Below are 26,162 nucleotides of genomic sequence, written 5' to 3'. Positions count from 1 at the left end.
AAGAGATAACTGAAGGAGAGCAAGTGGAGACGCGATAAACAGACAACTCCCTGGAGGAATTTGACTCTCAAGAGCAGAATTAAAGGCTAGTAGTTGGAGAGGGATGTGGGGTCAAGAGAAGGTCTTTAACGATGAGAACTCTCACAGCGTTTTATGCAGAAGAGGGTGGGTGTGATGACTGTGGATGGAGAGGGGAGAACTGCAGCAACCATGTCCTAGGAGGAGCTGACCGGCCGGGACCACCAAGCGAGTGGAGGGTGGACGCCCCTTCCCTCACCCCGACACCCGCATGCTCTCAGTGTCCGCGCCGCGGGCCCTAGTGCCCGGGCTGAACGCGGGGCCGGGACTCTGAGGACGCCTCCCACGGGGCGCAGTCCGCTCTGGCCAAGGTGGAGCGGGACGCGGCGCTTCCGACGGTGTGCGGGTCGGGTCGGGGTTGTAGGGATGCGAGCGAGGGCAAGGCCCGAAGGCCAGGGACCCCCGGCGTCCGCTCCTGCCCTGTGTTCCTGCCTTCGGTAGAGCGTTGCGCAAACCAAGCTTTAAACGCCCCTGTCCCCCTCAACTTCCCCACCTTATCTCCTCCCAGGCCCTCTGATTTAGAAATCCTGCAGCCCCCGATGGTTGCACCTACGATACCGACCCTCGCAGCAGCCCTGCGAGGCGAGTATGATCGTCCCATTTTTCGGAGTAGCAAACTAAGGTTCAGAGACGACTAGGGCCCAGGTCGGTCTGGTTTGCAGGTCCGCTTTCCCCTCCCTCCGCCAGCGGGCGGTGCGAGGGACTGGGCGAGGCAGCTCCTCCCTAATGAGGCGACCCGCAGCCCCGGCCCCGCCCCGACTCCGCCCCACTGCAGGGCCCGGGTCGGGGAGGCGTCTCAGCTCGCAGCCCGACGGGACGTGGTGATTGGGCGGGACGGAAGAGCTGGGTGGCGCTTTCCACCAACGGAGATCGTCTAGTGGGCGTGGTCACGACGGGGGCGTGGCCTTGTGCCCCGCCCCCTTCCGCGCGCTCAAAGTGGAGGGTGACTGCGGGGGCGGGGTCAGAACACTGGCGGCCGATCCCAAGGCGGCTCCCTGGAGCCCGACGCCGAGCAGCGCACTGGCGGGGCCGAGCAGGTATCGACGACCGCGCGGGGCGTCTTGGGCTGGACCAGGCGGGCGCCTGGGGCCTGCTGAGGACCACAAAGGGCACTGGGGGTCGCGGTCCAGGCTGTGCTTCCTCCCGCGGGCCCTTGCCCCTGCCTCCGCCCCCGCCCCCGCCTTCCTGCCGCGAAGCCGGCTGCGGCGGGGCCGATTGGCGCCTGCGCTGCTTCCTGCGGCCGGGGCCAGTCTAATGCATGGGGCCCGGACGGGGGACTAGGGAGAAACTGAGTCACGTCGGTGTGGGAGCAGTTCTGTGTGGGAGGCACCATCCCCATTGGGCTCCGGGAAGGATCCCCCTCCAAGCTATGCTTTAGGGTCCCAGCCCCCACCTGTCTCCACAGGGGCCGCACCCCACTCCCGCCTTCCCCTTCTTCAGCACCCAGGGGTCCCGCCCTGGCTCCCAGCAGCCTCGACTGGTCCCGGAATGGCTGGGAGGATCCGCTGCAGCCGCCTCCCTCCCCTCCCCCTCGTGTCCCAAGCCCCCGTGTGCTCCCTGCGCTGGCTCTCCGCACAGTGTCAGCTTACACGCCTTATATAGTCCGAGCAGGCTCCAGCCGCGGCCTGCCTGCCGGGACCTGGGGGCGGGGGAGAGGAGAGCCGGCCCCTGACTCACCCGGCCGCCCGAGGCTCCAGGCTGGCTTGCGGGGAGGCCGCGCCAGTTTAGTCCCTCGGCCCACCCCTGGTTGAAAAGAACCTCCACTCTGGATTCAGGCACCCCTCACAGTTCCAGTCCCAAGGGGAGGGAGGCTGTTCCTGTCTTTCCAAAGTGAGGTCCGCCAGCAGCCCAGCCCAGCCTGACAAAATACCTGCCTACTATGGCTTGCGTGTGCTCAGGGGCTGCCCGTGCCTGCCTGGCCCCTGTCCAAGCCTGGTATCTTGAGTTGGGCCGGCCGGCCTGCCTGCTTGCCTGCCTGCCCACCATGCTGGCCACTCACCTCTTCTCTCCTCTCCTCTCAGGAGCCGGCATCATGGATTCCTTCAAGGTAGTGCTGGAGGGGCCAGCACCTTGGGGCTTCCGGCTGCAAGGGGGCAAGGACTTCAATGTGCCCCTCTCCATTTCCCGGGTGAGCCTAGGTTTGGGGAGGGGGCTCCCCCAGCGGTCTTTGGGTGCTCAGGTCTCCAGAGGGTGATGGGGGAGTCCTAACAGGAGCTGGTCAGGGGCCAGCAGGCCAGGAGATGTCCAGGTCCGAGATGTAGTGGTACCTGCCCGCTGCAATGACTCCCAATGAGGTGGATACTGGGAGGGAGCACCCAGGCTTCCCCAGTCCTGCACTGTACTGGATGCTGTTCTTCCAAGCTCCTGTGGCCACTTCTGAGGGCGGGAGGGAGGATCATTGAGGATCATTGTGCAGGATGGGAGCCTGACATTTCCAGGAGGTATCTAAACTTGAGGTGGCAATGCTTGGAGCCAGGCCCCAGGCAGGGCACTGTGACTGTAGGATTTCACTTCAGACACACTTCTGCCCAGGGAATAGCAGTCCTCATCCTGTTTTTCCAGATGAGAGAAGAACTCATGAAGAGGTGGAGGGGCTCGCTCATCGAGTCTGTGTTGAAGCAGGGATTGGAATTGAAGCGCGGGATGGTGTGCATTTGTTGTGGGTGGAAGGGGTCTCTCCCCAGCCTATGTAAGGACCTGCATCCACCATTCCCATTCAGGACGTGGTGGCCTTTGACCCCAAGCAGAAGTGCAGGACAGGGCTCCTCTCTAGGGGCTTAACTTCAGCTTCCAAGAGCCTGCCCTGGTGGGGGTGGAGCTGGAGGCTGGCTCCTCCCTGTAGCAGGGGGATTGCCTTATAAGCCCAAGAATGCGGCCCCACGCTGGGATGGCCAACAGTGGCTGCAGTCTGCAAAGCTGAAAAGGGCTGGCCTAGGCCTGGCCCCCTGAACCCCACTGCTGGGCCCCTCAGCTGGTCATCAGGCTGCAGCTCCAGCTGTATGGTCCAGTTGTGAGACACAACAAATTGTCTGCCCAGAGTGGGTGAGGCCAACCTGTGGGCTGGCATCTCTGACTGGCCTGGGGGTCAGCAGGGGGTGGGGACTTCCTGCCCCTATATCCGCCTGCCCAGAGAGGCCCACCCAGGCGATGGGTGGGCAGGCAGCTGTTGTCAGGAAGCCCAGGGCAAGCCCAGCCTGGAAGGGCCCAGAGGGTTGTGGCCTGAGGAGGGCGTCAAGGTGGAGTCTGTCTGTAGGAGTTGGGCATGGGGGTTAGGGTAGGCTCTTCCCAGGGGTCCTTCCACGGTGTTCTCCGGGAACCTGCCCCGCCAGCAGGGTAGTGAGGGCAGTGGTCGCCCTACCACACACATCCTCCTACACAGTCCTCACACAGCTCTGAAAACCCACCCGGCGTCCTGCCCCTTGGGAAAGTGCTGGCCCAATGCGTCTGGGGACCCTGAACCTCAGTTTCTTCCCTGATGGAGATGACTTTCAGATATGGCCTGTTGGGGGCACTCCAAGCTCCAGCTCCCTGGTCAGCATCCCCGGCATGTGGGTGGGGCCACTAGCTGATCCCAGCCCTGGAGTTGGACCTGGGCCCACATGGGTGGGTGAGGTGGGCTTTTCTGAGTTAGGCCAGCCCCCTCCCCCTCCCCTGACCCCAGGATGGAGGGAGATGGGAGGGGTGAGGGCTGGCCGTGGGCCCAGGCCTGGGAGATGAGGTAACGTCTGGGACTGGGGGGTTGGGCTGCTCAGGCTGACTCACCCCCACCTCATGCAGGGTCCAGCCCCCTGGCTTTTTCCCTCCTTGGTTCCTCTGGCCTTACCCTGCTCCTGGCCTGAGCCCCTCCCTGCCTCTCTCCAGCCACCCACCCAGCGCTGTCTCCTGCTCTCCTGCTGCCCTCTCCATGCTCTGAACACTCCTCATCCTCTGTGCTTTCTGCCCTCCTCACTCTGGGAAGGGAAGCCGTCCCCGCCCCCTACCCCCTCTCCAGGAGCCAGCTAGCTGCTCCTGTGCACCCCAAGACCTCCATCTCGGGCTCAGCCCACACCTCCCAGGAGCCAGCCCTGTGGGCAGGGAGTGGCTGGGCCAGGTTTCCCTTCTACTGACTCACCATGACCTTGAGTAAGTCACTTCCCCTCTGGGGTGTCACTTCCCCACATACCGTATAAGGGGTTGATTTAGTTGGATTGAACTAAAGGTGAGGGAGGGGCTCAGGGTGTCTCCAGGTGGGCTGGCCCCTCGGTTGGGCCCCCATGCTCAGCAGAGGTGGCCCACAGTGCCTTAGGGTCAGGGACACTTCCTGGCCTTGCCTCTTACTAGCTGGGTGACTTGAGGCAAGTTGTTTAACCTCTCTGTGTGTATTTTCTTTTTTCCTTTTTTCTTTTTCTGACGGAGTCTTGCTCCGTCGACCAGGCTGGAGTGCCGTGGCGCCATCTCGGCTCACTGCAAGCTCTGCCTCCCGGATTCACGCCATTCTCCTGCCTCAGCCTCCCGAGCAGCTGGGACTACAGGTGCCCACCGCCACACCCGGCTGATTTTTTGTATTTTTAGTAGAGACGGGGTTTCACCGTATTAGCCAGGATGGTCTTGATCTCCTGACCTGGTGATCCACCCACCTCAGCCTCCCAAAGTGCTGGGATTACAGGCGTGAGCCACCGTGCCCGGCCTCTGTGTACATTTTCAAGTGCAAAATGGGTAAAATCCCTGATTACTCCACAGGGTTGTTGGAAGATTCAGTGTCAATATGTAGCATACTTGGTGCTCAATAAACGGAAGCAACTGTTCTTATTTAGCGAGTGAGGAAGGGGCCACTGAGCTCTCTTAGCCTTCTGACCTCCCATGCAAGCAAGAAATCATGTTGAGCCCAGCTCGCCTTTCTTTTCCTGGTGCTGTCAGGCTCTGTGTCTGGCTGCCCTGCCCTCTGACATCTCTCTGAAACCTCTTGCCTCCCTTTTCCCTGTCTCAGCCCAGTCTGTGCACTGGCCCACCTGAGGAGCCTCCTGGGGCCTCTGGCAGCCTGGACCCCCCAGATCCCCCCCACCCAGTGAAATTGTCTTCCAGCACTGCCTCACAAAAGCCTACTTACTGCAGTACCAGGCCTCTTGCCAGATGGCTGGGTGGCCCCTTGGGCTCAGACCCAGTCAAGCTGCCCCGCCTGTGTTGCTGGGGCTGGCCTCGAGGCCTGGAAGGGGATTATCAGGGTCACCCCTCTCAGGGCCTGGGAGATACCCCATCCCAGACATTAAAACTGCCAGTGGCTCCTCTACCCTCAAAGCCAAGTCCTAGTTCCTTCTGGCATTCAAAGCCATCATAAGTAAACTCACCCGCTAGGCAGCACACCCCATTCTCCTTTACCGAGGCTCACAGCGTCCTTGAAGTCATTCCTGATGGTCTCAGCTCATCCTGGTGGCAGCCGTTTCTCCCAGCCTACTGTCTCCTCTCATTGCCACAGGAACCAGGGACTCCCAGCTCAATAGCCTGAAGGATTGGGGTTGGAGAAAGTTGGCAGTTGAGGGCTTGGGCTTGACACCCATGTATGGCCTGTGAAGCCCCGGCTGTCACCTTAGGCCCCATTCAGGCAGTGTTCACAGGGAACCGGAAGATAACAGGGCCTGTTCTGGCGCTCAGAGGGTCCTAGGAGACCGCTGCAGATGGCCCCTCACAGGGTGCTGGGGGGTAAGAGGTCTGTAAGAGCCCCGGGTGGTTTCAGGGAGGAAGCTGCCCCCTGCATGGGTCAGACGGCATATCTGGTAGGTGGAGCGGCCTGGGCAGGAAGCCAGCAGGAGCCTCAAAAGGCAATGGTCCTCCTGAAAAACTTGGGCTTTAGCCTGAGCCTGGCTGTTTGTGGATATCATAGCAATTTCTGGACTGTGGGGGAGGGTCGTGGTGGTGAATAAATAAGCAGTGTGACTGGGGAAATTGTGAAGCTCGGGTGAGTGCCACCACCTGGCTTGCTTTAGTGTCCAGCAGCTGCCTAGAACTCTGTTGAATAAGAGCTCTCTGGGTTCTGGAAGTGGGGCAGCTTTGGGTGGGGCAGGGTTACCACCATCAACCTGGCTTGGGTCTGCAGGAGCCAGGGCCTCAGTCACTTTGCTTCTCTCTCCATAGCTCACTCCTGGAGGCAAAGCGGCGCAGGCCGGAGTGGCCGTCGGTGACTGGGTGCTGAGCATCGATGGCGAGAACGCAGGGAGCCTCACACACATCGAAGCTCAGAATAAGATCCGGGCCTGCGGGGAGCGCCTCAGCCTGGGCCTCAGCAGGTATGCGGGTGGGCATGCATGGGTGCAGGTGGGCATGCATGGGTGCGTGGGCGCTGGCGGAGGGGATCCCCGCGGGCCCAGCCCGCTGTCATGCTTTCCTTCTTCTCCAGGGCCCAGCCAGTTCAGAGCAAACCACAGAAGGTAGGAGGCAGGCCGAGACATCTGGGCGCGGGCGGTGTGGGCTTGGACGGCCGGGCCTGTTCGCCCTCCTGGCACATTCTCGGTACCCCAATCCCTGGCCGGAAGTGGAGGGCGGAAACGAGCTAAGGCGGGTCTAGGGCCCTGGAGTTGAGCCAGGGGCTGCCGCACGGTCCTGGCACCACGCATGTCCGCCTGTCTGTCCGCCTGCCTGCCTCCCGCCATCGGCGCTGCGTGCTCGCCCGCACTGGGTCAGCCCTCGGTCCTGCGTGGACTGAGATCAGCACTCCCAAATGGGCCCCTTGAAACCTGTTGTCCTCTCCCCTTAGCCTCCAGACAGATGTGGGGGGTGGGGGTGGGGGGCTGGAGCTGCCGCTGTCCTCTCGCGCAGGCGCCCCACTCCCACCCAGGTCACCACCCTACCCCGCCCGCCCGCCCTGCCCGGCTCTGTCTCTGCCCAGGCCTCCGTCCCCGCCGCGGACCCCCCGCGGTACACCTTTGCACCCAGCGTCTCCCTCAACAAGACGGCCCGGCCCTTCGGGGCGCCCCCGCCCGCTGACAGCGCCCTGCAGCAGAATGGGTACGTCGGCCCCTGCCCGCCCGCGCCCACGCCCACGCCCACGCCCACGCTATCAGGCCCCCTGTGGCCCCACGCCCGCTGCCCGCTGCTGCTCAGTCTGTGCTGCGCCCCAGCCTGGCGGAACCGTGCGGCAGCGACCCCTGGCGGCCGGGGTGGGGCTGCAGGCACAGGGCCCCTCCCGAGGCTGTGGCGCCTTGCAGGGCACCGCCCTGGGGAGGGGTCTCTGAATGAGGCCGCGCCCTTCGCTGGCGGCTGGGGGTTGGGTTGTGGTGTCGGGCCAGCTGAGCCCCAGACACTCAGTGCCGCCTTGTCCCCGGCTGTTCTGACCCCTCCCCATCTTTCGTCCTCTCCTGTGCCTGTCCCTTTGTCCCTTTATCTGTCTATCTGTCTTATTTCCTTCACAGGTGCAGACCCCTGACAAGTCAGTGAGCCCCCTCTGCCTGTCCCTCTCTTCTTCCTTTTGGCACTCTGGGCGGCGGCCCCTCCCCACCCTGGCTGCCCTCCTCTCCACTTCGCCCTCCTGTCCTCTCACCCACCCGCCCAGCAGGGCTCCTAGCCTCACCCTTACCCACTCCCTCCCATCACTGTAACCCAAACCCACATACACCAAATCCTGGGAGGGGCTGCCCCCACTGCCCACCCCCAGTGTGGGGTTCTGAGCCACACCCTCCCCACAGACAGCCGCTCCGACCGCTGGTCCCAGACGCCAGCAAGCAGCGGCTGATGGAGAACACAGAGGACTGGCGGCCACGGCCAGGGACAGGCCAGTCGCGTTCCTTTCGCATCCTTGCCCACCTCACAGGCACCGAGTTCAGTAAGTGCCAGCCCAGGGCAGGGGGTAATCTCCTGGCCCCCAGCCCAGGCGTGAGCCCTGACCCTCTGTCTCTCTTGGTCAATGCCTGCCTCTGCCCTCTCAGTGCAAGACCCGGATGAGGAGCACCTGAAAAAATCAAGGTACAGGGATGGGCATGAGTCCCTCTCCCACCTCCTGCCTCTTCCATTCCAGCTGCTGCCCTATGTCTACTCCTGAGGCTCCCAGCTGGGGCTCTCCATTCTCCTTCCTTTTTTCCCTCCCTCCTTCCTTCCTTCATTCCTTCCTTCTTTCCCTCCCTCCTTCCTTCCCTCCTCCCTCCCTGCCTCCCTTCCATCTCTCCTTCCTTCCACTTCTTCCTCCCTCTCTCTCTGCCCCTCAGGGAAAAGTATGTCCTGGAGCTGCAGAGCCCACGCTACACCCGCCTCCGGGACTGGCACCACCAGCGCTCTGCCCACGTGCTCAACGTGCAGTCGTAGCCCGGCCCTCTCCAGCCGGCTGCCCTCTCTGCCTCCCTCTTTCTGTTCCTCCTGCCCAGGGCACCCCCTTAGTGCCTCCAGCTTCTGCCTACCTCACCCCCCACTTTCCTGCCCCTGGCCTGAGCCTCCTGCTGGCCTGGCCCTGGCCGCACAACTGGGTTCATCTGACACTGCCTTACCTCTTTGCCCTATGGTACTGCTGTCTGCCAGGTCTGTGCTGCCTTGGGCCTGGAAATAAACATTCTCAGCCCTGCTTGCTCTGCCTCTGTTTTCTATCTTTGTGCACCTGGTTTGCATTTGGGGTGTGGGGGTGTTTCGTGGTTTGGACTCAGTTTGGGCCCTGCCGTCCTCGTTTTCAGTGGGAGGGGGGTACCTGGCAAAGGGGCCCTGCCCTGCCATCACAGATGGCTTCCTGGCATGAGGGGAGCCCCAAGAGCTGCCTCAGAAGCGGGAGCCTTGCTCCATCTCCCAGCTATAGACAACATACCAGCTACCTGGACGTTGCTATGAGAAGCTGCCCTTCCCATCCCTACCCCAGTGGGACCTGGAGTCCAGCTCAGCAGTTTCCATGCCCCCAGGCATCTCCCGTGGGGCCAGCAGGACCCAGGTTGGGGGGTGGGGCCATGCCAGGAAGCTCAGCCATGCAGGGCCTTGAATGGCAGATCTTGCAGCCAGGTGCCCAGGACAGAAGCCCCAGCCCCAGCCTCATCTACACCCCAGGAGCCCTGGCCTGGTGAGAGGGAGTGGGCTCGGGCCTGGGCAAGGGTGGGCAGCCTCCAGGGCATGGGGGTGGCGGGCTTCTCTCAGCTGCCTGGGGCTCCACCCCCTGTCCTTTGGGGTCCGTGGGCACCCCTTTAGAGCCACTTTCCCCGGCCCCGGCAGGCCCTACCACCCCCAGCCCCACCAGCCGCCCGCCCTGGGCTGTGGACCCTGCGTTTGCCGAGCGCTATGCCCCGGACAAAACGAGCACAGTGCTGACCCGGCACAGCCAGCCGGCCACGCCCACGCCGCTGCAGAACCGCACCTCCATCGTGCAGGCAGCTGCCGGAGGGGTACCAGGAGGGGGCAGCAACAACGGCAAGACTCCTGTGTGTCACCAGTGCCACAAGGTCATCCGGTGGGTGTCCTGTTCCCGTCCAACCCTGGCTTTCCCATCCTGCAGCCCAACCCCACCTGTCTGCCCACCCATCTTGCCTCAGCTGCGACTGGGGGGAATAAGGATTCAGTTCCCAGCTGGAGTAGGAGTCGGGACCTGAGCTGGGTCCTCAGATTCTTAATCCCACGCTACCTACCCCAGCCTACCCACAACACTTGCTAGCAGCATCTGCCCTGCCGAAACGGCCAAAGGGCCAACCATAGGCTGAAGCTGCACCCCTACCTTTGCTGCTCTCTGGGCCAAGAGGGGCCTGCCCCTTCCCAGTGCCTCTGCCCCCACCTCCTGCTCTCTGTCTCTCTCTGCTCTCAGAGCATACAGGCCTAGAGCCCCTCCCTCTGTGCACTGCCCCGTGGGGCCAAGCAGCATCAAACACCCCCCAGCATCAGCAAGCTGGATTCTAGAGCCTTCCTAGTCCTCAGCCCTGGCCTGCTTCTGACTCTGTCGCCCTTTTTTTCTTTTCCTTCTTTTTGAGATGGAGTCTCACTCTGTCGCCCAGGTTGGCATGCAGTGGCACGATCTCGGCTCACTGCAACCTCTGCCTCCCGGGTTCAAGAGATTCTCCTGCCTCAGCCTCCTGAGTAGCTGGGATTACAGGCGCAGGCCACCACGCCTGGCTAATTTTGTATTTTCAGTAGAGACGGGGTTTCACCATGTTGGCCAGACTGGTCTCGAACTCCTGACCTCAGGTGATCTCAGGCCCGCCTCAGCCTCCCAAAGTGCTGGGATTACAGGTGTGAGCCACCGTGCCCAACCAACTCTATCAGCTCTTGCCAGGTAGATCAGGCAGGCCAGCAGGATAGGATGGCCCCAGGGTTTGCCCAGGGGCTCCTCAGCTTTCATGAGGCTCCAGTCGTCAGCCCTTCCTCCCGGGGTCCTCCCTGCTCTAAAACTGCCTCTCCTGTCACCAGCAGTTCAGTGTGACGGGCTGGCTCTGCAAGCTTCATGGCTGTCATGGTCACTTCCCAAGCCTGTCTTCTACCCTATGTGGAAAATGGGGAGAATGAACTCCTCCCTCCCGAGGCTTCCCGGTGGGTGGTCAGTCAGCCTGAAGGGGACCAAGACCTCCACCTCCTCTGCATGCGCTCCCTCTCACTGCCCTCGCCTCCCGGCAGGGGCCGCTACCTGGTGGCGCTGGGCCACGCGTACCACCCCGAGGAGTTTGTTTGTAGCCAGTGTGGGAAGGTCCTAGAAGAGGGCGGCTTCTTCGAGGAGAAGGGCGCCATCTTCTGCCCGCCATGCTATGACGTGCGCTACGCACCCAGCTGTGCCAAATGCAAGAAGAAGATTACAGGCGTGAGTAGGGCTGGCTGGTGGGGAGGCGGGCCCAAGCCTGTCAGTGGGAAGGAGGCCTGCTGGGCAACCCTCAGACTGGGGGTCTCCCCGAGTGAGCCCTCCGGGTCCTTACCAGCCTATATAGGCTGCTGTACTGGCTTCACCCTGCATTAGTCAGGATGCTCTTAACAAATGACCATGTTCCTGCTCAGAAGCCGCCCAAGGCTGCAAAGAGCATGAGGACCAAGCCAGGAGAAGCTCTGGGCCCTCATGACTCCCACTTTGGGCTCTCCCTGCCCTAGTGAAACGGTAGAAGGGCCAGCTTTACATGCTGAAGCTGCTCTGTCTCATGCTTCCTCCTTATTTCTGGATCCAGAGCCAGGGCTGCCAGGGGTAGCCAGAGAGCTCTGTGATAGTGATGTTCATATCAGTGAGGTTTTACCTTGACCACAAGCAGTGGGAAACTCAAAATAATGGTAGATTATTCTTCGCCTAAAAACATCTAGGGGTGGGTGGTCTGGGACTGGTCTGGTGGACCCAGGCTCCGCCTTGTTGCTTGACTGTTCACAGCACCTGCTTACTTACCACTCATAGAGAAAGATACTTCAGCCTCTGCCAAAATGCCCACCTCCCAGCCAGCAGGAAGTTGGAAGGGGAAGAAAGGGGACAGAGCTCCACGGAGTCCATCCTTAGAGGATGCTGCCACCTGACCCTTTGCTTCCGTCCCATTGGTCAGAACTCAGTCACATGACCACACCCAGTGGCAAGGGAGGCTGGGAAATACGGTCTTTATTTTAGTTACCCATGTGTCCAGCAAAATTGGGGGTTCCATCAGTAGGCAAGAAGGGGAGAATGGCTGGGTGCGGTGGCTCACGCCTGTCATCCCAGCACTTTGGGAGGCCGAGGTGGGTGGATCACGAGGTCAGGAGATCGAGACCATCCTGGCTAACATGGTGAAACCCCGTCTCTACTAAAAATACAAAAAATTAGCCAGGCGTGCTGGCGGGCGCCTGTAGTCCCAGCTACTCAGGAGGCTGAGGCAGGAGAATGGCATGAACCCGGGAGGCGGAGCTTGCAGTGAGCCAAGATTGCACCACTGCACTCCAGCCTGGGCGACAGAGCGAGACTCTGTCTGAAAAGAAAAAAAAAGAAAGAGAAATCTGCCTCCCAGCCTTGGGCTCCCGCCCTACCAGCCCACACCCCTGGTAGAGCCCTGTCTATGCCCAAGTTCCTTCACTGTGACCTTGTCTGCTCCTATACAACAAGCAACACCAGACAGTGAGAAGAGCCAGCCAGACACGGGCACAAAATCTGTTTCTGTGATCTATCGGCTGTGTGAGCAGGGGATATAGTTGCTTTCTCCGGGCCTCACTAAAGAGAAGGGTGGCACTGTGCTAGGGCCAGCACAGTTGCAAGGTAGATGTAAGATGGGGTACAGGTGTTGTGGAGGGCAGAAATGCGCCATCTGAAAGCTACGTGTCACCCACACGTAACGTCTTGTTTGGCCTCCACTGTTTCATTTTAAAATCAGTAGCCAACAATTTAAAATCAGAAGATTTGCCTGATGCAGTGGCTCATGCCTGTAATCCCAGCACTTTGGGATGCCAAGGTGGGAGGATTGCTTGAGCCCAGGAGTTCAAGACCAGTATGGACCCCTGTTTCTACAAAAAAAAAAAATTAGAAAATTAGCCAAGTGTGGTGGTGTGCACCTGTGGTCCCAGCTACTTGGGAGGCAGAGTGAAAGTGAAATCTCCTGCTTTTTATTTCTTTATGTATAACGATAGGGTCTTGCTCTGTTGCCCAGGCTGTAGTACAGTGGCATGATCACTGCTCACTGCAGCGTTGATCTCCTGGGCTCAGAGGATCCTCCCACCTCAACCTCCCAAATAGCTAGGACTAGAGATGCCCACCAGCATGCTCAGCAGATTTTTAAATATTTTTATAGAGATGAGGTTTTGCTATGTTGCCCAGGCTGGTCTTGAACTCCTGGCCTCGAGCAATCCTCCTACCCTGACCTCCCAAAGCACTGGGATTACAGACGTGAACCACTGTGCCCAGCAGATTTCACTTGAGCACCTAGATTTCAGCCTGAGCCAGGCAGGCATTCCTGAATGAACCAGTAGCACCGTTGCCAGAAGAAGAGGTGCTCCTCCGTATGACACAGTCCCCACTTGACCCTTGCAGGGATTGGATCTGGGATCCCTGGATTTAAACTCAGGGCTATCCTCATAACAGCCTCACAAGGCTGGGATTAGCTTCCCAGTTCACAAGGGAAGAAACCAAGACTTGAGAAGGTCAAGGTCTGGCCAAACCCACAGATCTCTGACCCTCATGCCGCCTTGAGGCCCCATGCTGCCCTCTGCCTGCTCCAGAGGTGAATACTGCTGGCCCTGGCTGGCCCCGAGGCTCCTAGCGAACAGCCCAGCCCAGGGAGAGCTCAGCACCTTGTGCCTCTGGCCCCTCCCACCTCCTGCGGAGCCTAGTCAATTCACCCACAAAGGGCCAGGCACTGTGGGGCTAGATCAGCTAACAAAACAGTTGATGCTTCATGCCCTTCTGGGCCTTACGTTTTGGCTGGAAGAAGAGGGGAGAGGCAGACAGTAAGCAATAAGCGCAATAAGTAGACTGCCTGGAAGTAATGTTAGATCACATTATGGAAAACAGGAAAGAGTAGAGCAAGAAGCGCTTGGGCGTGGTGTAGGGAAGGCAGCTGGCTGCTACTCGTGTGGTCAGGGTGGGACCTCGTGGAGAAGACTGCACTCGAGCGGAAACTTGAAGGGGGTGAGGGGTGAGCCTTGAGATATCCGGGGCAGAGCAGTCCAGGCAGAGGGGACAGCCAGTGTCAAGCCCAGGACAGGAGCGTGCCGGGTGTGCCAATTTCAGGCAAGAGGCCAGTGTGCGAAGGCAAGGTGAGAACGCAAAGGAGAGCAGTGGGGGAGACAGGTGGGAACGAGGTCAGACCTGCTGGCCTCCAGCGTCTGCATGGGGCTTGGTTCTTGCTGGGAGAAATGGGAAGCGGTAAGGGGTTTCATGCAGGGGGATACAGCCTGTCTCGGGTTGCAGGGGTTGCAGGGGCCTGCTGCGGCAGCTGGGATCAGAGGGAGGAGCTGTAGGCCAGTTGTGTGTGATCCCAGGGGCCAGATCGCTGTGGCTCACCTCACATCAGGGAGGCTGTGAGCAGCACGCAGAATCTGGATATGCCTTGGGGGTGGGCCCCACTGGATTTCCTGGGGGACCTGGTGTGGGGTGTGGGAGGAGGGTGTGTTTGGCTGCAGCAAATGGGAGAATGGAGTTGCCATCCGTGTTACGGGGATGCCTGTGGGAGGAGAGGTTTGGGGCGAGGGGATCAGGAACTGAGTACTGGACATGGCAGGTCTGAAGGCGCAGTGGACGTCCACTCAGAGATCTTGGAGTTGGAGATGGAGGCATGGGAGTCCTGAACGGTTAGATGTAGTGTTTACTATGAGAAGGAACAGGGCCCGCGGCCAGCTGCCCTGTGTTCCCGTGACCCAGGGGAGGGCAGGAGGGGCCTGAGCCTGCCGAGTGACTGGCAGCTCCTTCCAGGAGATCATGCATGCCCTGAAGATGACCTGGCACGTGCACTGCTTCACCTGTGCCGCCTGCAAGACGCCCATCCGGAACAGGGCCTTCTACATGGAGGAGGGCGTGCCCTACTGCGAGCGAGGTACCCGCTGGCCAATGAGGGTGAGGAGGGATGGTGCATGGGGCAGGCATGAATCCAGGTCCCCTTCCTCTCTGCTCCCATCCTCAGACTATGAGAAGATGTTTGGCACGAAATGCCATGGCTGTGACTTCAAGATCGACGCTGGGGACCGCTTCCTGGAGGCGCTGGGCTTCAGCTGGCATGACACCTGCTTCGTCTGTGCGGTGAGAGCCCCGAGCCTTGGCCTCAGCCCCAAGTCCACCAGCCCTCTGTTCATTGCCTGGGGGATGCAGGAGAAGCTGGGAAGGGGCCTCTACTGCTGCCCCCAACCCCATGTGACTGGGTCTTTGCTGTCCTTAGATATGTCAGATCAACCTGGAAGGAAAGACCTTCTACTCCAAGAAGGACAGGCCCCTCTGCAAGAGCCATGCCTTCTCCCACGTGTGAGCCCCTCCTGCCCACAGCTGCCGCGGCGGCCCCAGAGCCATGGCCCGGCATTTCTGGGTAGGGCTGGCAATGGTTGCCTTAACCCGGCTCCTGGCCCGAGCCTGGGGTTCCCCAGCCCTGCCCCACCCGCCTTATCCTCCCACCCCACTCCCTCCACCACCACAGCACACCGGTGCTGGCCACACCGGCCCCCTTTCACCTCCAGTGCCACAATAAACCTGTACCCAGCTGTGTCTTGTGTGCCGTTCCCCTGTGCACCCGGAGGGGTAGAACTTGAGTCACGTGGCAGGGTGGAGAGTAAGAGGGGTTTCTTGGGCTGGCCATCTTGGTGGCCCTCGTGATGCGGACGTGGCAGGCTCATGGTTAGTGGAGGAGGTATAGGCGGGACCCCATGTGCCAGGCCTGGTGCCCACAGACATGAGGGACGCCACTGGTCTGGCCTGGCTTGGAGGTTAGAGAAGGGTAGTTAGGATGGGCGTGGTGGATCATGCCTGTAATCCCGGCACTTTGGGAGGCCAAGGCGGGCAGATCACTTGAGGTCAGGAGTTTGAGACCACTCCGGCTGACATGGAGAAACAACGTCTCTGGTAAAAATACAAAATTAGCTGAATGTGGTGGGGCGTGCCTGTAATCCCAGCTACTCAGGAGGCTAAGGTGGGAAAATTGCTTGAACCCGGGAGGTGGAGAGTGCAGTGAGCTGAGATCATACCGCTGCGCTCGAGCCTGGGTGGCAGAGTGAGACCTGGCCTCAAAAAAAAAAAACAACACACAGAAAGGTAGTCGTAGTTGGGGGTGGATCTGCAGAGATACGGGGTGGAAAACAGCAATGGCCACAGCAAAGGCCTGGAGGGGCCAACTGCCGTCCAAACAGAAGAAGATGGGACTGGAGAGGGTAGCCTTTAGGTCCTGGGAGGCCACAAGTGCCAGGCAGTAGAGCTGGGGCTGTCTCTTGAGGTCAGGGCAGGGCACGGCACAGCAGAGTTTGAAATAGATTTGTGTTGTTTTCTAGAAAGAGGCCTCAGGACACTGAGCGGGTACAGGAGGGAGGCTGGGAGGAAGAGTTGCAGCAGTGGCCTAGGGGCAGGGGCCAGGCAAGGGAGGGGCAGAGGGTAATATGGCAGAGATGGGACCTAGTGACAGGTCCAGGGGATGAGGGATGGGGAAGGACAGCAGCTTTGCCAGGCATCTAGCCTATACCAGACACGCTCACGCCTCCCGTGAACCTCCTAGCAACCTTGCACCATGTCTGTGATCACCTATTTCATTTTTTCTTTTTCATTTTCATTTTTTTGTTGTTGTCGTTTTTAAGAGACAGAATCTTCCTAGGTTGCCCAGGCTGGTTTCAAACTCCTGGGCTCGAGCAATTCCTCCTCAGCCCCAAAGTGCTGGCATTACAGGTGTGAGCCACCATGCCTGGCCCAATTATTTTCTACATGAGGCACAGAAAGGTTGGGAGACTTGACCAAGGTCACGCTGTCATTGAGCTATGAGCCAGACTAGAATCCAGGCCTGAAGCTGGGTGCGCTGTCCCGGGACTGGCTGGCACTGAGCACCATTTGCCAGCGAGCATCTCTCTGGGATGCCGACTTCTGCCCGGTACCTGGAGGGCTGTAGGCCTTGGTGGTGGCACCGTCACTCCGGGGCTTCCTGCCTCCCACTGATGCTCTCACCACCCTAGAGGGACTGTCATCTCTCCTGTCCCAAGCCTGGACTGGAAAGACTGAAGAGAAGCCTTAAGTAGGCCAGGACAACTCAGTGTGCCATGGCTGCTCGTCCTTCAGGGGTCCCTGGCATGAGGACCTACAACACATCTGTAAGTCTTCTCAACAGGCCCTTGGCCCAGTCTCCTTTAAGAGACAAGAAGGGCTGGGCAGGGTGACTCACACCTCTAATCCCAGCACTTTGGAAGGCTGAGGCTGGAGAAGGGATCCAGCCTAGGAGTTCAGGACCACCCTGGGCAACATGGTGAGACATGTTTTGTTTTGTTTTCTTGAGATGGAGCCTTGCTCTGTCGCCCAGGCTGGAGTGCAGTGGTGCAATCTTGGCTCACTGCAACCTCCGCCTCCAGGGTTCAAGCGATTCCCCTGCCTCAGCCTCCCAAGTAGCTGGGACTACAGGTGTGCACCACCACGCCCAGCTAATTTTTTTTGTATGTTAGTAGAGACAAGGTTTCACCATGTTAGCCAGGATGATCTTGATCTCCTGACCTTGTGATCCGCCCGCCTCGGCCTCCCAAAGTGCTGGGATTACAGGTGTGAACCACTGCGCCCAGCCTGGCGAGACCCAGTTTATCTAAAAAATATTTAAAAATTAGAGGCCAGGGCCGGGCACAGTGGCTCATGCCTGTAATCCCAACACTTTGGGAGGTCAAGGCAGATGGATCGCCTGAGGTCAGGAGTTCCAGACCAGACTGGCCAACATGGTAAAGCCCCGTCTCTACTAAAAATACAAAAATTAGCCAGGCCTCAGCTACTCAGGAGGCTGAGGCAGGAGAATCGCTTAAACCCAGGAGGCTGAGGTTGCAGTGAGCTGAGACTGTGCCACTGCACTCCAGCCTGGGCAACAGAGTGAGACTGTCTCAAAAAAAACAAAACAAAAACAAATATACACACACACACACACACACACACACACACACACACACACACACACACACACACACATTAGAGGCCAGGCGTGGTAGCTCATGCCTGTAATCCCAGCACTTTGGGAGGCCAAGGTGGGCAGATCACCTGAGGTCCGTAGTTTGAGACCAGCCTGGCCAACACGGTGAAACCCTGTCTCTACTAAAAATACAAAAATTAGCCAGGTTGGCCGGGCGCGGTGGCTCAAGCCTGTAATCCCAGCACTTTGGGAGGCCGAGACGGGCGGATCACGAGGTCAGAAGATCGAGACCATCCTGGTTAATACGGTGAAACCTCGTCTCTACTAAAAAGTACAAAAAACTAGCCGGGCGAGGTGGCGGGCGCCTGTAGTCCCAGCTACTTGGGAGGCTGAGGCAGGAGAATGGCGTGAACCTGGGAGGTGCAGTGAGCTGAGATCTGGCCACTGCACTCCAGCCTGGGTGACAGAGCGAGACTCCGTCTCAAAAAATTAAAAAAAATAAAAATAAAAAAAAAAATTAGCCAGGTGTGGTGGTGCATGCCTGTAATCCCAGCCACTCAAAAGGCTGAGGCAGGAGAATCCCTGGAACCCAGGAGACAGGTTGCAGTGAGCCAAGACTGCGCCATTACACTCCAGGCTGGGCAACAGAGCAAGACTGTCTCAAAAAAAAAAAAAATCAGCTTGGCCTAATGGTGCATTCTTGCGGTCCCAGCTACTTGGGAAGCTGAGGTGGGAGGATCACTTGAGCCCAGGAGGTTGAGGCAGCAGTAAGCCGCACTCCAGCCTGAGCAACAAAGCGAGACCCTGTCTCTAAAAAAAAAAAAAGGGAGAGACGAGAAGGGTCTCTGCTGTGTTTTCTCTTGGAACCCTGGAGAATGAGTGCAAAGCTTCGTGTGTTATTTTCATGTCTTTTTATTTTCTGCCCGCCTCAGCCTCCCAAAGTGCTGGGATTACAGGCGTGAGCCACTGCGCCCGGCCTCGTCTTATTTTCATGTCTTGCCGGAGTGCCTGTATGTCAGTGCCTGGCGTATAGTGGATGCTCAGTAAGTGTTTGTTGAACGAGGTGCCTGTGGGACATTTAGGAGACACAGTCAGGAAACAGCTGAAGATTCAAGTCTGGATTCATGTCCGCTTCAATTCGGGAATGAATTTGAGACAGGCTCAGGGCAGTCAACATACATGCTGGTCACTGCAGCCTAGGGAGAGCCGGGAGCGGTGCCCACACAGGGAGCATCCAGAGTCAAGCAGGTGGGATGTGGTTTTCTTTCGACCTGGACGCCCTTCGCATGTTAACCACAGAGTGGCTTTCACTTCCACAAGGAAATGTGCTCTCTCCCAGTTCTCTTGAACTGTGAAGCCCTCAGTCCATCCTCGGTTCCCATGGATACAAGCAAGAAGGGCACAAGGATGGATGGTAACTGTAGCCGGGAGCCCGTCTGGGAACACCAAGCAGCGTGGCCAGATCTGCCAGTTTATCGACAGCGTCCAGAGGTTCAGATTTGTGTGTGAGATCTGGTGTTTGAATATTGGCAACTACGTTAGATTTTTTTTAATCCTATTAGAAAAATAACAAATGTGGGCCAAATCCAGCATGAGGACCGCCAGGGCCCAGCACAGTGAGGAGGTGAGACGCCAGAACGCCAGCATCACAGCACCGGGCAGGGACAGCATGGCCAGGGCGGGAGGACGACGACCTCCAGGGAAGGTGCAGGGAAGCCCAGACAGGCAAGAGCGTGTCAAGAAGCTGCCAACAGTGTCAATCGGGCAGATAAGGCCGAGGAGTCCCTCGTGGCGTTTCACAACAAGGTGACATTTGCCAGATCAGTTTAGCCGAGCCGAGGCGGCTGCCAGGGTTAAAGAGGAACAAGGCGGGAGGGTGGGGAGGATGTGGAAGGAGAGAGTGCAGACAGCTCTTTTAAGAGACTTGGCGGCCGGGCGCGGTGGCTCAAGCCTGTAATCCCAGCACTTTGGGAGGCCGAGACGGGCGGATCACGAGGTCAGGAGATCGAGACCATCTTGGCTAACACGGTGAAACCCCGTCTCTACTAAAAAATAAAAAAACTAGCCGGGCGAGGCGGCGGGCGCCTGTAGTCCCAGCTACTCGGGAGGCTGAGGCAGGAGAATGGCGTGAACCCGGGAGGCGGAGCTTGCAGTGAGCTGAGATACGGCCACTGCACTCCAGCCTGGGCTACAGAGCGAGACTCCGTCTCAAAAAAAAAAAAAAAAGAGACTTGGCTGTGGCGGGCCAAGAAGACCGTCAGGCTCAGCTGAGAGACCAGGGTGTGGGTGGCTGGAGGGGCCTGGGAGGCATCTGCTGGAGGATGGTGGTAGAAGATGGGAGAAGTTGGGAGGGGGCTATAAGGAGAGAGTGGGGTGGAGGGCAGGGGCAAATGTGGAACTGTGGAGCCAGAGCTAGCCTAGAGTGGGGCAGGAGCAGGTACCAGGCGCCTCCTTGAACTAGCCACCCTCACTCTGTAGGTGTGATGCAATCACGTGTCATTTAATCATCATAACACCTTTGAGAACACATTATTAAAGGCATGTTTCAGATGAGGGTACTGAGGCTCAGAGAGGAACAGTGACTTGTACAGAGTCATCCAGGAATGGCCTGGCCTGCCGCTCCAAGGATCAAAGGCCAGAGTGTTCCCTGCTGACCCGCCAGCACTCCCCAGCTCCTGTCATGCGTCCCCCATCACCTGGGCTCCCATCCAGACTTTGCCACTCCATCAGCTGTGTGCCTCTGGGCAAGACACTGCCCCTCTTTGAGCCTTGGCTTTCCCATCTGTAAAGTAATAGCATCTGGGAGCAGTGGCTTACACCTGTAATCCCAGCACTTTGGAAGGCTGAGACGGGTGGATCACCTGAGGTCAGGAGTTCAAGACCAGCCTGGCCAATGTGGTGAAACCTCATCTCTACTAAAAATACAAAAATTAGCCAGTTGTGGTGGCAGGCACTTATAATCCCAGCTACTCAGGAGTCTGAGGCAGGAGAATTGCTTGAACCCAGGAGGCAGAGGTTGTGGTGAGCCGAGAATGCGCCACTGCACTCCAGCCTGGGTGACAACAGTGAGACTCCGTCTCAAAAAAATAATAATAATAGCAACCACAAGCTGCAAAGATCACAGTGTTCCAAAGCTGGGGTGCAAGGCTGTGCGGGTGGAGGCCATGGGGACTGGGAAGTGAATGTCCTCGTGCCAGGCAGGGAAGGCCATTAGCACCCTTGGAGGGGGCAGAGACCATGGCAGGGGGCTGAGTGGGCAACTGGAGAGGCAGCAGGCAAGGGAGGGGCTTTTCCCAGCTCAGAATGGCTTGAGCTCATTTGGATCAGCAGGGAGGGAGGCGGTGGAGGGCGAGGGACTGTTTTGCCAGAGTATGGAGGCAGGCACTCAGGATTCTGCTACTGCCTCTTCAGAGCGGGGCCCCACGTGGCCTTGGTACACACATAAGGTACACGCCATCCTCACATTCTCCACGCGACCCTGTTATAGGAAGGGAGCTGAGGCCCTGGGCTAAAGGGCTGGCCGCAGGTCAACCTTTGAACTTGAGTCTGCCTAAATCCAAAGCTGACCCTGAGAGTGGAAAAAGAACCCCTCCCAACTGAGGCCTTAAAGGAAGGAGGGGAGGGGACCAGGGTTCTGGGGGCCATGGTGGAACAAGAACAAGCTCGCTGACTGACAGCCTGGGGGAACTCAGAAAACCAGCACCAGCCGCTTGGGAGATTGTGTAGGGGGAGCCACTTCCGAGCCAGTAAGGACCCCAGGACCAGCCTGGCCTCTCTTGCTCAGGTTTTGGGGGTACTGGAAGATCAACTCAGATTTCACCCATGTCTCTTGCCACTGACAAAATGACCACTACTTGGGTACCAGGCAGATTAGGTAGGTCTCTCGGCTGCAATTCAAGCTAGTTTAAGCAAAAATGGGAATAACTGAACTGAAAAAGTGAATGGTTTCAAATCTGGCTGGATCCAGGTACCCATGGCGGCGACCGGGACCCTCTCTCTTGCTCTCTGTCTCTCTGCTCTGCTGTTCTCGATACTGGCTTCATTCTCAGAAGGCCCTCCCTACTATTGGCAAGGATGGCCCCCAGCAGCTCCAGACCCATACCTGGCCAGCTCAGCAGCCCCAGTGGACACAGGGAGCCTTTCTTTTCTTTTCTCTCTTTTTTTTTTTTTTTCGAGATGGTGCCTCACCCTGTGGCCCCAGCTGGAGTGCAGTGGCGTGATCTCAGCTCACTGCAACCTCTGCCTCCCGGATTCAAGCACTTCTCCTGCCTCAGCCTCCTGAGTAGCTGGGACTACAGGCGTGTGCCACCATACCCAGCTAATTTTTGTATTTTTTTTTTTTTTTGAGACGGAGTCTCGCTTTGTCGCCCAGGCTGGAGTGCAGTGGCCGGATCTCAGCTCACTGCAAGCTCCGCCTCCCGGGTTCACGCCATTCTCCTGCCTCAGCCTCCCGAGTAGCTGGGACTACAGGCGCCCGCCACCTCGCCCGGCTAGTTTTTTGTATTTTTAGCAGAGACGAGGTTTCACCATGTTAGCCAGGATGGTCTTGATCTCTTTTTTTTTAGCATTTTTTTTTTTTTTTTTCTTTTTTGAGACGGAGTCTAGCTCGGTCGCCCAGGCTGGAGTGCAGTGGCCAGATCTCAGCTCACTGCAAGCTCCGCCTCCCGGGTTTAGGCCATTCTCCTGCCTCAGCCTCCCGAGTAGCTGGGACTACAGGCGCCTGCCACCTCGCCCGGCTAGTTTTTTGTATTTTTTAGTAGAGACGGGGTTTCACCGCGTTAGCCAGGATGGTCTCGATCTCCTGACCTTGTGATCCGCCCGTCTCGGCCTCCCAAAGTGCTGGGATTACAGGCTTGAGCCACCGCGCCCGGCCTTGGTCTTGATCTCTTGACCTCGTGATCTGCTCGCCTCGGCCTCCCAAAGTGTTGTGATTATAAGCGTGAGCCACCGTGCTCAGCAAGGGAGGCTTTCTTTTTTGTTGTTGTTTTGTTTTTGAGACAGAGTCTCGCTCTGTCTCCCAGGCTGGAGTGTAGTAGTGCAATCCTGGCTCACTGCAAGCTCCGCCTCCCGGGTCACGCCATTCTCCTGCCTCAGCCTCCTGAGTAGCTGGGACTACAGGCGCCCGCCACCACACCCAGCCAATTTTGTTTTTGTATTTTTAATAGAGATGGGGTTTCTTTTTTTTTTTTTTTTCTTTTTTTTTTTTGAGACGGAGTCTCGCTGTGTCGCCCAGGCTAGAGTGCAGTGGCCGGATCTCAGCTCACTGCAAGCTCCGCCTCCCGGGTTTACGCCATTCTCCTGCCTCAGCCTCCCGAGTAGCTGGGACTACAGGCGCCCGCCGCCTCGCCCGGCTAGTTTTTTTATTTTTTAGTAGAGACGGGGTTTCACCGTGTTAGCCAGGATGGTCTCGATCTCCTGACCTCGTGATCCGCCCGTCTCGGCCTCCCAAAGTGCTGGGATTACAGGCTTGAGCCACCGCGCCCGGCCCGAGATGGGGTTTCACCGTGTTAGCCAGGATGGTCTCGAACTCCTGACCTCGTGATCCGCCCACCTCGGCCTCCCAAAGTGTTGAGATTACAGGCGTGTAAGAAAGGCCGCAAGGGAGCCTTTCTTAATGGCGCCAGCGAAAGTCCCAGGGACAATGCCCATTGGACTAACTTGGGTCATGTGTCTGTCTCTGAAGCAGTCACTGGGTCTGACCCTTCCTGGCTTGGATGACATACTCCGGTTTAGAGCTGAAAGTGGAAAATCTGCCAGAAAATGGGATGTGGAGCAGGCCTGGCAGGGATGGCCACGGCACTTCCTCCCCTCATGCCCAGGGCCCTGCCCCTGACTCCATTCCCAGACTTCAGAGCTGGAGCATCTGGAACTTCTGACCAGACTCCAGCCCACTTCACCCCTGCATGCAGAAATAGGGGTGCTACAAAGGGGAAGTGGGGAGGGTATGTGGGGTGCTGAAATGACCTGGGACAGACCTGGGTTCCCATTCAGACTTTGCCACTCACCAGCTGTGTGTCTCCGGGCAAGTCACTGACTCTCTCTGGGCCTCGGTTTTCCCGCCTGTAAAATAATAATAATAATAACAATCAACACATTGACAGCACCTGCTATGTACTGTTCCCATTTTAATCACTTTCAAGATACTTTTTGAAAATCCTCAAACTGACCCTAGGAGGTAGGTACCATCACTATCATCCCCAGATTATTGTTGAAGATGAGTGATTCAAGATAGGTCAGGCAGCAAGCTCAAGGTCACACCATTAGCAATAGACTCCTCAGGAGCAGAGCTAATGTGAATGAGCATGGCTGGCCCGGCGCCAGGGGCAGATACCTGGGAAGAGCCATGAGCTTTGTGATGATCAAGGCGCAATCTGAATGTGTGCTTGGTGGGATCTTGCAGAGGTTGGAAGAGGCCAGAGAAGACTCCACCAGCTCTTGCTGAAAAACTCTTGCAGCCTCTCCTCAGCCCTAAAACCTTCCCTGAGAGGTGTGGGGGAGCACAGAACAGGAAGGTGGGGGTGGAGGGAGGAGGGCGGGGCTATGAGGAGGAAGGGAGGGGGTTCTCCTTTCTAAGCCTCCATCCAGGCCCATTTTATTCTCACAACAGGTTATCAAAAGGAAACTCAGAGAGGGGAAGTGTTTCAGCCAAGGTCACACAGCAAAGGCCCAGTTTCTGGATCTCAGTCCTCCCTTGTCTCGTCTTTTCCACTCTGGGGATCCAGAAGTCATTGGCCCAGCCTCCTGGTGTGTGTGTGGGGAGCTCATGCTCTGGGGGTGGGAGAGACCGACCTGTCAGCGACTTGAAGGGTGATCAGTTTGGGGGTGGCAGACACGAAGTCCTGGTGGGAGGAACCCACCAGCCGCCCACCCACCAAGGCTGAGTGTGTGGGCTTCAGGGGCAACGGCAGCTGAAAGGAGGCAGGTTCCCAGAGAACAGTGACCAGTGGCCACCCATGCCCCCAGTCAGGGCAACTGAGAACTATGGGTCCACTGAATTTGGCAAGTCAGGGGTCACTGGTGACCTTGGCCAGAGCAGTGCCAGGGAAAATGCAGGGAGAAGGAGACAGAGGACAGATGTCTGTCTGCATCCTATAGAAATGAGGGGATGAAGATAACATGGAAGGGTGATGGGTGCGGAGACCAGAGGAGTGGGCTCTAGGGCATGCCAGCAGGGAACACCCTTGCTTCCCTGAAAATAGGGAAAACTGAGTGCAGGGTGTATGGGAACTCTCTATACTATCTTTGTAACTTTTCTGTAAATCTAACACTGTTCTAAAATAGAAAGTTTATTTAAAAAATGTTGATGGCAAGAGGTGAGAGTGGGCGTGGCTGGAGAGTTTGTAGGTGGCTGGTGGGGAGGCAGGAATTTGAGGAAGGAAGAGCTTAGATGCATTTAGGGCTTCTGTTTTTTGGATGCAAAATTGAGTGTGCAGGAGGCTGGGGGGTGGGGGGACGGGCGGGGGGTTGGTGAGGAGCTGTGAGCTAGGACAAGTCAAAGGAAGTTGGAAGAGGCTGAGGCCACAGATGCTCATGGCCAGCCATCTGTCTGCCCCTCCCCGGCTCCCTCCTCCCCAGAATTCTGCTCTCATGCCTCAGGGTGGGGGATGACTGAAGCCCTGTCCCCCATGGCTCTCCCCACTTCCCTTTCCCACCTTGTGTCACCCACTCCCTTAGGGATCCCCACTGCATGCCAACCATACCTACTGGCCAGTTGGTCCAGGGCACAGGGCCTGGGTCTCTCCCTGCCTGGGCCTCACTCTAGTAGGGGCCATGGAGAAACTGCCACGGCCAGTGGTCCCTAGACATAGTGGGCACTGACTTCCCAAGGCAGGGCCTGTGAACATTTTGAGTTTTAAGAGGGTTCTCCCAACTCCAGAGCACCAGGAACCGCTGCCACATAGGCAGCACTGCTCTCCTTCTCTTGGCATAGCCAGTTACCCAATGCAGAACTCGGAGGCCGGGCTAGAACCACCTCCTCCTCCGTGGTGCGGATGGGACCAGGTGAAGTTTGCTCAGGGAGGTCGAGGTTGGAGACTTTGTTGTGGTCCACTGAGCACTGTGGACGGTTTCAGGGTCCTCACCCAGCAAGGAACGGAGTTCTGGGAGGCCCTGGCATGGTGTCCACTCCCTTGCAGGGGACTTTTCTGAGGCCCCCTCCCCTTCTGTGCTTAGAGTTTTAGGAGATAAAGGTGCCAAGAGGCTGGCCCTGAGCGTCCTTGGAGGAGCTCTGCCCTGGGAGTCTGGGGTTAGGTGCTGCTTCCGGGACTCTACCTGGGACTCCTCTGGGATGCCTGAGGCTTGAGAGAGAACGCAAAGGATTTCCTAGCTAGCCCCGTCTCAGAGGGCACAGGCTTGGAGGGGAGGAGAGGCCTGGAATGGAGGGATAATGAGCCGGGTAGCGGCTGAGAATGGCCTGGAATAACTGGTCATGGAGCCGAGATGGGGGACTGTGGTTGGGAATTGGGAACTGGGATCAGGATGAGACTGGGATGGGCTGGACTGAAGAGGTTGCCGTGAGAAATGTTGCGGGGGAGGGGGAAAGTGCTAAGCATGGGGCTGAAGCTGGGATGGGAAAGGAACTGGGTTGGATTTGAGGGTGGGATGCAGATGGCAGTGGATATGATGGGATAGACTAGGCATGGACCTCTCAGAGAAGGAGACGGGCCAGGGGTG

The 26,162-nt window shown here is 58.2% G+C and overlaps 1 protein-coding gene and 1 long non-coding RNA gene across 14 annotated transcripts; one reads left to right on the top strand and one right to left on the bottom strand.

Annotated features, from left to right (window-relative positions):
- Positions 1-1,037: 1,037 nt before the first annotated feature.
- On the top strand, positions 1,038-15,118 carry PDLIM7 (PDZ and LIM domain 7). 13 transcript variants are annotated; one of them, XR_012414428.1, is made up of 14 exons: positions 1,038-1,115; positions 2,100-2,206; positions 6,187-6,338; positions 6,449-6,479; positions 6,938-7,056; positions 7,461-7,481; positions 7,734-7,870; positions 7,974-8,010; positions 8,250-9,079; positions 9,229-9,463; positions 10,615-10,795; positions 14,339-14,459; positions 14,547-14,662; positions 14,799-15,118. XR_012414428.1 is itself a non-coding variant. In XM_045394592.2 (14 exons), exons 2-14 carry the CDS (start codon positions 2,111-2,113, stop codon positions 14,883-14,885), a joined length of 1,395 nt encoding a protein of 464 aa, XP_045250527.1. In that variant the 5' UTR covers positions 1,038-1,115; positions 2,100-2,110; the 3' UTR covers positions 14,886-15,118. The 13 variants fall into 13 exon arrangements, 10 of the variants coding, with proteins under 10 accessions (XP_045250527.1, XP_005558717.1, XP_073850955.1 ...); XM_045394592.2 differs by having other exon boundaries at positions 9,018-9,079; XM_065547105.2 differs by lacking the exon at positions 1,038-1,115 and adding an exon at positions 1,745-1,913 and having other exon boundaries at positions 9,018-9,079.
- Positions 5,403-23,971, bottom strand: LOC135971484 (uncharacterized). Its single transcript, XR_010587737.2, has 3 exons — positions 23,821-23,971; positions 23,495-23,549; positions 5,403-5,556 (listed from the first exon to the last, which is right to left on the bottom strand). It is a non-coding gene; the product is annotated as an uncharacterized lncRNA (long non-coding RNA).
- Positions 23,972-26,162: the final 2,191 nt, after the last annotated feature.

Source organism: Macaca fascicularis, chromosome 6 (genome assembly GCF_037993035.2).
Source record: "Macaca fascicularis isolate 582-1 chromosome 6, T2T-MFA8v1.1".
NCBI classification, from domain to species: Eukaryota; Metazoa; Chordata; class Mammalia; order Primates; family Cercopithecidae; genus Macaca; species Macaca fascicularis.
Note: the sequence above shows the minus strand (reverse complement) of the source record. Positions and strands in the feature narration are given on the sequence as shown.